This window comes from Guillardia theta, assembly GCF_000315625.1.
Source record: "Guillardia theta CCMP2712 unplaced genomic scaffold GUITHscaffold_59, whole genome shotgun sequence".
NCBI classification, from domain to species: domain Eukaryota; class Cryptophyceae; order Pyrenomonadales; family Geminigeraceae; genus Guillardia; species Guillardia theta.
Genome location: NW_005434615.1, coordinates 175,499 through 186,678, shown reverse-complemented (window position 1 = coordinate 186,678; position 11,180 = coordinate 175,499). Strand labels below are relative to the sequence as shown.

The window sequence follows — 11,180 nt, the reverse complement described above, 5'->3', positions numbered from 1 at the left end:
CCTCTCCTCATCATCATCATCATCATCATCATCATCCTCATCCTCCTCCTCCTCCTCCTCCTCCTCCTCCTCCTCCTCCCCTTTTTGCTCCTTCTCCTCTTCATCCTGTCTACTACTACCAGTCCAAACTTTGATCTTCCCCTACATCGCTTGCTCCTCCATAGCATTCTCCTTCCCGTCGACCATGCGCGCATCACTGTTCGTCGCTCCCTGCTCAGGGCTCGTCGTCTGCTCCCTCTTGTGATGTAAGACTTGGTAGCACGACACATGCGCAGAGGCCTCATCGTCCTCTGCCTTGCTTTCATGAACTTCCTGATCCCCAGCGGGCAAGCGTCACTCAGGGCAGAGATCAGCACTGACCTAGGCAGGGGCAACAGGAAGAGCTTCTGCCAGGAGCCTGGCTGCAAGAAGAGAGCAACTTTCAAGTCCATCCACTCATTGCCCAATGGGCACCCGGCTCCTTCCTACTACTGCGCCGTCCATCGTCCTGGCGGGAGTGTACCTTCAAGATCCCCAGCGCAACTCTGTCACTTCCAGTCCTACAACAATGAGACAGGTTCTCTCGCAGCTCAGGTGCCCGGCTGACTTGCCTCAGGTGAGCTGCAGTCCTGCTTACGATGGCCGTCCTACGGCAGCCCAGACGCCAGGAAACCCGAGTTTTGCGCCGGGCATGCTCCGGCAGGGAGTGTGAATAAGAAGAAGAAGAAATGCTGCGTCGATGGGTGCAGGTACGTATTGCCGACTTGAGCTCTACTCACGAGACTGTCTTGACCGCCTTGTAGGAGTACAGGAACGTTCGGAAGCTTGGACGACTATCGAATGTATTGTGTGCAGCACAAGGATATAACCCACAGAGACCTGAGGAGCAGGTTGAAAACTCTCTGGTTTGACAATGCTGTAATCGAGATGAAAGGAAGTGCAACGAGGAGGGCTGCGACAAGCAACCTTCCTATCAGAGCTTCAAAGGTTGATGATGACTTCTCAAGAGCTCGTGTGAGATGATCTTCAAGGTGGAAAGAAGGTTGTTTTCTGCTCTCAACACCGGGCGATGCATCATCTGGCTATCAAGGGCACCCGTTGCCGTGTTGCTAACTGCAGTGAGGTTCAGTGTGATGGTTGAGTTTGCAATTATGACATGGAACAGAAAGCTGTGACTTCGGTATCTCTAGTTTCTGTTCCACGAGTTGAGTTGAAGTGTGTTTGCCGCTCTGTGCTGGCGCGTCTGACTGTCCTGTCAGCTCGACTGTGGATTCAGAGGAATTGAGAGAAGAGGATGAAGAAGATCAGATGCATACAAGGTTCTGAAGTGATGACGATGAAATTGAGGAAAATAATGGAGAGGAGGAGGAGGAGGAGGAGGAGGAGGAGGATAGAAGGCTTTGGAGATGAAGACGATAGTTAAGAACGTGTTTTTGATCTTGGAAGAGATGATGTTAATGATAAGGAGAAGAATGCTCATTGTTGTGACGATTTTGTTTTGCTGAAATAAATTGTGTTGGTCAATCATATATCACAAATTCTGGCAGGTGTGAATCTTCAAGACAATTCTTTCTCCTTCAAGGAGCTCCAAACAAATCTCCTTTAGCCTTGTGTCAAACCCATCGAGATTCTTTCGAGGAGTGGAAATCGACCGAACTTGACGCTCAGAATGGAGGTGTTTGGAACTTCGACGAGCTCTGCATGTATCCGGTACCACTCAGAGGCTCTCTTCCCAGCGACGAAGACTTGCTGAACTTGAGGTGTGAAGGGAGGATGTAATCAAAAAGCTTTCTACGGCGACAACGAGAACGGAGTTCCAATCTTCTGTGAAAGTCACAAGTCTGCTTCAGCCCTGCGAGCTTCTCCTGTTTACCCTTTCGGCAGGGCGAGTTATCATTGTGACATGAGGAAATGGGATGGGTTCCAGTTCCCTGCCCTCGTCATACAGAAGCGAAAAAGAGCGGGTAGAACACGTTTGGACTCAGTCTTCATATGCGAAGGACGTGTTTGATGAGGATCAGGATCAGAATGATGATGATGATGATGATGATGATGATGATGATGATGATGATGGGGATAATGATGATGATGTGGACGTGATGATGGGAATGATGATCTTGATGTTGGTGGTAACGATTGTTGGCAGCACTTGTTCGCAGGTTGTATTCTTGGATCTTGCAAATGAAGGGAGAACGAGAAACCGAGCTGGAAGGTTTGTTACCTTTGTTGATATGATCATAGGAAAAACACTTAATCTCGACCTCCATAGATTTCAATGGTTCACCTTCTCTTCAAGATGTGTCAATCTTTGAAGAACTGTAAGTGTTATTTTGTTTAGATTGAGCATCTCGCTCAGTATCTGAACAGATTATCAAAGAACGAGTTCACGAAATCTCCAAACGAAACTCAACCCGAAGAGATCAAGAACTGGTGTCTCGATCCCTCAAATGCCATTGACAACATCTGAGATTGCGTCACTTGAGTTGACGTTTAGACATACTTCATTGAATTCAAAGTAAAGAGAAGCAAAATTTACAAAACGAGAATATGAGGTCGGGGAATTATTTTACAGCAGACCGGCTGTTTACTGCGTCAAGATGGTCGTGATGATGCCTGAAAAATTGTCAACAAACCCACAATATCTTGAAGGTTTTGATCACCGATGCCAAACTTTCGCGATGACGACTGGAGGTAAGTGTGTTAAGAGAGCCCGGAGTTGTAAAGAACAGAAGCAAGGCAAGAGAAGCAAGGCAAGAGAAGATATGAGAAGAGAGAGCAGAGGAGAGGAGAGAGGAGGGGAGAGAAGGCAAGAGGAGAGCAGAGGAGAGGAGAGGAGAGGAGAGGAGAGGAGAGGAGAGGAGAGAAGGCAAGAGGGTAGTGGATAGGTGGATTGATGGCAGCACGGCAAACGAATATCAGGGAAGTAAAGACAGAAGAGGAGAGGATGCGGAGGTGAAGAGAAAGGAGGAGAGAAACCTGAAAGTTGAAGAAAGGAGGGTCAGGAGCTCGCTGCTGTACCCAACTTGTCTGACCCCAAAACCTTGAAGAGGCGGAGATGGGTTAGAAAGAAGAGAAGGAGGGAAGGGAAGGGAAGGGAAGGGAAGGGAGGAAGGGTAAGGGGAAAGGGGAAGGGGAGCAGGCTTCTACCGACATGCGATGAACTTTTTCTTGTCTGCATCTGTCCCGCTCACTTCATCCCAGTGCTGGAGAACGAAGAAACAAAGGAAGTCAAGGACGAAGAGGAGGAGGAAGAGGAGGAGGACAAGGACAACAGAGCAAGGGGATGGAAGAAAGGATGGTAATTGGAAAGAGCGGAGCAGATGGAGAGCGGGAGACCTCGTTGGGGGCTCGAGCTGCGGAGCAGGCATCTGCATGGTTGATAGTGTCGGGAAGCAAAGTCCCGTCGTCCCACTGAGATGCGCTGAGGGGAGCAGCAACAGAACCCTTGTTGTGATGATGCTCGTGAGAGATAGCTGTTTGACTGACAGGAAATCATCAGCATGTTCTGCTAGCAACGAGAGTCTACCACCTTGTGATGGGGATGATCGACTGGAATGCATATCTCAGGTTTCCTGTGACTACCAGTCTGATTTCCTCGGGTGTTGGAGCATAACGTAAAATCCTCAGATCTTTCATCTTCCCTGCCATGACATCATCATCTCCACCACCACCACCACCACCACCACCACCCCAATCATCATCATCATCCCCAACATCATCCCCATCATCGACCCATCATCATCATTATCCCTATCATCATCCCCATCATCATCATCCCCATCATCATCATCATCATCATCATCATCATCATCATCATCATCATCATCATCATCATCATCATCATGAGAGTCGGCAGGTACCGTAGAATAGACGTGCGTTTTATAGGATATCGGCTGTCATGCCCGATGTGTAGCACCTGATAGTGATCGTCTTAAGGGGGAAGGTGGAGAAAGCAATCATCATCATCATCATCATCATCCCCATCATCATCATCCCCATCATCATCATCATCATCATCATCATCATCAAAGCAAGCAGTTCGATAGAAGGGGTTGCAAAGGAAGCATCGGACATGGGGGAGACGAGGAGAGGGGGCAAAGAGAGAAGGAAACGGGTGGAAGGAGGAGGAAGCGGAAGAGAATCGATGGAGGAGGGAGGGGAGGGCTACCGAGTCTTTGACGTGCCTCATCTTTGTGAAATTTCTTCGCTGCTCTGCTATCAGCTCCCCGTTGATGAAGAGTTGGATGCGATCGTGCGCGTACACTCCCGTCAGGTGATACCAAGTCTGCATGCTCAGCGTTGGCTCCCACGAGGGCGCGGGGGCGCCGCGAGAAGGGAACGAGTCGAGGTCGCGTGCAGAGGCGATGCGCAAGTTAGTCCTGCTGTCTCCCTCATTCACCACGAAGTTGACCAGGTAGCCGTCAACGGCGTCGGACGGGTGGCCCTGCAGTGAAAGCATGAAGCTCCATGCTGCCTCGTCGTTCTCCGGCGAGATCGTCGCCGTCCACAGGCGCGAGCCCAACGTGATTCCGCTGTTGTTCCCTGGCTTCGTCCGATCCGCGTACACCCACACCATGACCGCAAAGTCGCTGCCCCACTCGTAGGACTGGCAGATTGGAACCCCAGCAGAGGGCGGGAGAGGCTGACCTGAAGCCTCCAGTCTCACCTCTTCTATCCTGTCGCCTGCTACACAGTTGAGGCGCGACCGAGGCTTGCCGAGCGACTGGAGGAACCCGCCGTTGAGCAGGATTGACCGCTCCTGCCCGTTGACACAGTGGATGCTGATGGAGGAGCCGCAGTCTTGAGAGTTGAGGTAGATGGAGGGACTGACGCCAAGGGAGGACAGTGAGAGTCGCTCCTGCAGCCGCAGCGAGTTGTTGGAGCGATCGAGAGTGTCGTTGAAGAAGGGAAACCAAGCTGAGATCTTTCCCTGGCAAGAGAGTAAGTGAGCAGAAGCAGCAGCAGCAGCAGCAGCAGCAGCAGCAGCAGCAGCAGCAGCAGCAGCAGCAGCAGCAGCAGCAGCAGCAGCAGCAGCAGCAGCAGCAGCAGCAGCAGCAGCAGCAGCAGCAGCAGCAGCAGCAGCAGCAGCAGCAGCAGCAGCAGCAGCAGCAGCAGCAGCAGCAGCAGCAGCAGCAGCAGCAGCAGCAGCAGCAGCAGCAGCAGCAGCAGCAGCAGCAGCAGCAGCAGCAGCAGCAGCAGCAGCAGCAGCAGCAGCAGCAGCAGCAGCAGCAGCAGCAGCAGCAGCAGCAGCAGCAGCAGCAGCAGCAGCAGCAGCAGCAGCAGCAGCAGCAGCAGGGATGATCTCACGGGGCTAGGAAGGGAGCAGTCGACTCCTTCATAGCCTGGCTGGCATAGACAGTAATACGTCGACTTCCTCCTGCACACTCCGTTGCCGCTACACGCGTTGGGGCAAGTTATCATGAGGAGAGCGGAGATGCTGTAGTATCCTCCTGTCTCCCCTCCGTACACTGTCAGGTACCACAAGTCTGTCAGGTTTGTGCTGCTCTGCACTACAGTCCTGCAGTTGACGCAGTTTGTGCCCGGAAAGAACGTTTCTTCTTTCCTCACTGCCATGCGAGCCTTCATCAGCAGGGAACGAATGTCTGCTGCCCCGGACGAAGGGATCACCTGCTCCCGCCATCAGCCTCTCGTCATGCAAGAGCTGGGCGTTACCTGGACCCTGAAACCTGAGAACAGGCTCTGATCGAAGTAGACAGCGACATGGTCGAGCGATCGATAACCCACGTAGCCTCGCTGGAGCCCTTGCTCTCCCCACTGCAGAGTCCTCAACATCTGAGCGGTGCAGGTGGCAGCAAAGGAGACTCCTTCCTCCACTGACATCACTGCCATTTTCCACTGCCAGTCGCTGGGAGGCATCGCCTCTGCCAGGGGGTAGCTCATGACGCAGTCAACGCACGATCGTTGGGCGATAGTCGACTGCAGCGTCTGGTCCTGCAGGTTGGGATATCCCTCAGCAGCTCTCTGGATCGCCGCGTCCAGCCTTCCCCTCCCGTTTGTGCGCGACACTCTGCAGGAGAAGCCGACGACTTGAGCTGACTGGTATCCCTCAAGCAGAAGGCCCGAGCCCAAGTCAAAGTCGAATAGGTACCATTGCCCTGCCTCCTCCAGCTGCCCGCGGTGACTGACTGCATGCTGCAAGCTGACCTTGGGGTAGATGAAGGAGGTGAGGTCGTACGTGACAGCAGCATGCGCGCCGAAGACTCCGACGAACCAATCGCCCACGAGGCTGGCAGGAGGAAGTGAGACAAGAGCAGGTGGGTTACGAGCAAGGAGGGAGGAGCATGCAGTACCTGCCGACAGCTGTTGAGCTTCGCCGCATCCCTGCGCGGCTCTCGTCGGAGGGAGACTGAGGGAGGAGGACGCTGACTCTGCAGGTGAAGCAAGCTTGTGAGGACAGCATCGCGCTCGGTACCCCCGTGTAAGGCCCACGGGGCTGGGTGGGGGGTGAGCCTTGCTGCAGGAAGAGCCAAGGTTCCCCTCCTTGCATCCTGCTGTCCACCAGCCGCGTCGACTTCACTTGGAAGCCCATGGTCCCCGGGGGGATCAGGAGCCGGTAGTAACTCCACCGTCCATGAGGAGAGAAGGCCCGCACGGCATTGCTTGCTGAGTTTACCCCCACCGTCAGGTTGATGTAGAGCGGGAAGACTTCGATGCGCTGACCGCTGCCGCGCACTTGAGTCCCGTTGATGCTGGTGTGGATGCGATAGTAGCCCGAGATGGTGGCCAGGAAGGAGAGAGAGGTCCTTCCCATCTCGCACTGACCGACCTCAAGGAGCAGCCAAGGGCTCGCCTCTGGGACGGGATACTGGGAGAAGGGCCAGAAGGTAGGAGAGGAGTCGAGCATGTTGAGTACAGACTTGCCCCCGTACTCGAGGCGCTGGGAGGAATCGAGGGGCAGATACGTCAAGTTTCCCTCCACTCCTCTCGCGCACTCCGCGTTGGGGTTGCCGAAGGCGTCTCGTGCCTGCAGCGTCAGGCTGCTTGCAAGTAGAGCGATCGATCCTGTTCCCGTCAGATCCTCCCACGTGATGGTGGCCATGGAGGCGACGGACTTTCCTCCGACGACGAGCATGCTCCAGGGGCTTCCTCTTATGGTTCCGATGCTTCCTCCCACGTCCACTATGAAAGCGTACTGTCCTGAGATCGTCGGCATCGCGTTGAGCAGGATCTGACCTCGCCGGCATGCCGAATATTGTACGGAGACAGCAGGGAGCGGCGGTCCTGGAGGGCAACTCGTGCGATTCAAGCACAAGCTGTTCTCCTGCAGGCCTGTGAGGAAGGTGGAGGGGAAAGAGGATTCCGGCAGACTCCACGGATTCAAGTAGGCATTGGGCACCTCCTGTATGCAGAGAATACGACGTCAGACCTCAACTGAGGTATCGAGGGGTGGGGGGGGGGGGGGAGGGGGCTAAGGAGCAGGAGCAGAAGTAGGAGCAACAGGAGCAGGAGCAGGAGCAGGAGCAGGAGCAGGAGCAGCAGAAGCTCACATCGGGGCATTTCTGCGAGTACATAAGGATCTGCGGCCACATGACGCGGAGGGAAATCCACTGGCGCTGTCCAGCAGCAAAGAGAGCTGTGCCCTTGGTTGCGTCGGCAGAGACTTTTCGTCCAGCCATCCCCATCACCTCCACCTCGCAGATGGTGAGGACCTTGCGGGGCCCTGGTAGTCTGACGCTGACGTACCTTCGAGAAAGTCAGTCGCAACCAAGGCTCCTCACACTTCACCTTCCAGAGACATGACAAGGGATGACGAGATACGCTGCTGTGTCCCTTTCCACGGTCACGTTCGTGGCGCAGGCAGGATCGAGAGCGGTTCCCTTGTCACCGACGTGAACACTAAAGCCTGTCGAAGGATCAAGTGAGAGGAGTGAGCAAGAGCAAAAATCTGGTCCACCATCGAGCAGAGTGGAGTAATACGAATCATCGTCATGACGATTGAAGACTCGGAGGAAGCGGACCTGCATTTCATCGATCAACGACAAGAAGAAGCGGAACGAACGGAAGGAACCTCACGGATCATCTGCAGGTCGACCAACCAGAAGGGATCCGACGACCCATCGGCACTCGTTTGAATGCATGATCGAGAGCTGATGAACAAACATCAAACAATTCCATCAAAACAACACGACGAGTCTGTCGCCTGAATTGCGTCAGGTTGTTTCCATCATTTGCGCGAGATGCGATGGCCCCATAAACCTGTAGAACTCATCAGTCACTGGAGAGTGACTTTTACTCCTTCTCATCATGAGATTTTCTCCCTCACTTCACTCGATTGTTGTGATTGACACTGAACCACCTGCGCATCCTTGTCAACCACAACTTCATGGTCTTGATCCACACCGTCAACTCCGGGAGTGAAGTGTTGATGCAAAATCTTGCCAGGTTGACTATTTCCCTCCCTTTCTCATTTACACTTCCTTCAACGACCCAGCTACAATATCTGAGTGAGACAGGGTCAATCAAGGCGATCGGTAGAAGGGTCACGTTGGGTTGACGATCAAAATGTTCCACGGTGATCCTTGTACAGGGTTGTCTGTGTGACCTGTCATGTGCGACAAACATGGTGGTATCATTCTTTACCAAGATTTGCTGTATCGTAAGCAACATTGCTCCAGCCAAGAGTGTAGAGCGCTAGCTTGTATATGCCGGGTTGCCGGAACGTGAACGCGACTAAAAACCTGCGAGTCAAAGCCATCAACTGACAACCGATAGGGGCTATGAAACTAGGGACCTTCCATCGGTCATATCCTTCACCACAGACGTTCCGATCGCAGCTGGAGAAATCCAAGTCCCTTGCCGAGGAATCGACTTGATGAGGGTCACCAGGGCATCAAGGTCCTGGGATGTCCCAGCAGCAATGCCAGCTGTGACTCCTTCACCGAGATATTTCCGCTGATAGTGACATGAGAAGAGCCATGTAGCATCACACCTGCTCTGCTCTGTACCTGCATGCTCTCCCTGACGGCAAGCAGATTGCATCCTGCGGACGTCATGAGACGGCAGAGCAAGTCGGGGGACACGTTGTTATTGAGCGCTATGTAGGAAGGGTCCTGAGTGCAAGAATGAACCTCTGCAGTAGAATTGTTGCATCAAGATTTACCTGATTGAAGAAACTCACTGATTTGTTGAATCGGAATGCATACAGCAGCCCATGCTGCCTGTCATTGCCATACTGATCTTTCAGTTGTACCATTGCGTTGCCAGTCCAGTTTGCAAACTGAGAGACTAGATCTTGACCGCCTGATATGTATGTCGACGGATTTACGAGGCCCGGCATCACCACGAGGGTTGCAGAGACTTCATCTCTGTAATATTCTACTTCGGGAACCGGAACCCCGTTGAAGAACAGTTGCAGACTGTACCTCCCAGTAAGAGTTGCCGTGTAAAACGCCTGGATGGCTCCGGTAGTTGGGTCACATTGCAATACATCAAACGACAAAGAAGTAGAGATGTTGGAGGTCGTCAGCATCGGACAGGAGTGGCAGAGCGTCCCGTTCGTCTCGTTGTAGGGCTGGTGAGGGCACAAACCGTCGCAAGGCTGCTGGTGAACCTCGGTGCGAGAATGATTGGCCAGGGCACTAAGGGAGATGTTCTGAGAGGGGGGGAAATCGTTCACGCACTGAAAGATGGGATTGTAGTAGCGATCGCACGGCTGCAGCATCAACTCTATCGTCACCCCTGCCATGGTGAGGTCGAACCCAAGGCCGTCAGAGCATCTGTCAGGCCAGGGGCTGCCCTGCACTCTGCCGCAGATGATGGTCAGTGAGGGCCAATGAACCGGAGCTGGATAGATATCAAGGTCGAAGGGACTTCCGTCAAGCGCGATCGGCTGGTCAGACTCGGAGGCTGGGACCTTGACATACAGGTAGACCTCTTGCCTGTAGTTGGCAGCGATGGTGATGGTCACAAGCGCTTGATACTCCCCGTTCTGACAACCCTGCATGTCACTGCGGGCGACTATGCCCGATCGATCAAAAGCAATTGGCGGGCTGATGTATAGGATGGGACGCACAAAAACCACGATGAGAGGAGGAGCAGCAACCCTGCAGTAGCCAGTGGAGGTTGACCTGTACTTGACTAGGAATGGCGTTCCCGCCACCAGCCTGTCCTGAGGAGGGAAGTTGATGGGCTCGAAGCTTTCTTGCCCCCAACAGACTTCGAGCAGGATTGCGAGAAGCAGCAGCCGCATCATTGACGCTTCAACGCAACGTCTGCATGTGCCATGCTTCGCTCCCAACTCTCAGCGGCCTTACTTACATGAAATCTCGATCATGATCAACGGAGGTTGATGGGGGTTGTCAATCTGAAGTTTTTTAGTCTTTTAGAGAGGAGCCTGTGCCGCGCCGCCGCACTGCTGACCGGGCCGGCCCGGCCCGGGCCACCACGCACTGAACCGGCGAGTCCGACGAGCCTTGGCTGACGGAATACAAGTTTGTTAGACTTGTACTAGTCCAAAGTCACGCAGATATCACATCGACCTTAGTTGTAACAAGACAGTTTTTGCTCAAGACCAAGTTTAATGAAACCCAAGCATCCAGACATGAGAGGACCTTAGCAAGACGGCTAGGAAAGCCCCCTCTTCGTCCCACACGCTACATCGGCCGCCTCGACACGTAAGTCGTCTTGGTTTACAGGAGAGTTTTTGTTAACTCGGCGCTATCTGACGGGCACGGCTGGCATACGTTCTGGGATCCTCCCCCCGAGTTTCTGAAATAGTATGTTACATCGGACGTCAGAAAGTCACACAAACAAGAGAATGTCAGCAGAGTTCCAAGTCGAGATACGAGAAGACTGTCTGCGTCAAGTTTACAGTTATGCTGAGCAGGCAATAACCATTCAAAGATTGTCCATTCTGAAGAAGATTTTCATGCAGGGCTATTAGATGTGCAGTGCAGAGATAAGGGAGATGCCTGGCGAGCTGATGCAATGACGAGAGAAGGAGGATAAGATAAGAGAGTCTGAGGAGAGAATTTCAGATAACAGAGAGAGAGAGAGAGAGAGAGAGAGAGAGCGTGCCCGCCGGCATTTGAAGACCAAAAGATAAATTTTTGAACCGTAAAGAACTTGTGACCAGAGATTGCTGCCGCGAGATTGGAACATCCGTTTCAAGGCATTTGAAGATTGTTGTGCAGTTGTACCTTGTTCGCCGATCCAGAAGTAGCTCCAGTTATGCATGCCAC

At 53.2% G+C, this 11,180-nt stretch overlaps 2 protein-coding genes across 2 annotated transcripts; one reads left to right on the top strand and one right to left on the bottom strand.

Annotated features, from left to right (window-relative positions):
* Positions 1-603: 603 nt before the first annotated feature.
* Positions 604-971, top strand: GUITHDRAFT_74665 (hypothetical protein; the record flags this gene model as incomplete). Its single annotated transcript, XM_005828385.1, has 3 exons — positions 604-728; positions 783-869; positions 914-971. Coding segments are annotated over 3 exons (270 nt in total), but the record flags the coding sequence as incomplete, so codon positions are not given.
* Positions 972-3,122: 2,151 nt separating this feature from the next.
* On the bottom strand, positions 3,123-10,192 carry GUITHDRAFT_141946 (hypothetical protein; the record flags this gene model as incomplete). Its single annotated transcript, XM_005828384.1, has 17 exons — positions 3,123-3,182; positions 3,316-3,460; positions 3,509-3,565; positions 3,840-3,895; positions 4,148-4,837; positions 5,287-5,607; positions 5,653-6,226; positions 6,291-7,339; positions 7,488-7,683; positions 7,726-7,843; positions 7,895-7,958; positions 8,009-8,087; positions 8,297-8,417; positions 8,581-8,678; positions 8,732-8,892; positions 8,946-9,050; positions 9,101-10,192. The coding sequence occupies 17 exons, from the start codon at positions 10,190-10,192 to the stop codon at positions 3,123-3,125; spliced, it is 4,986 nt and encodes a 1,661-aa protein (XP_005828441.1).
* Positions 10,193-11,180: the final 988 nt, after the last annotated feature.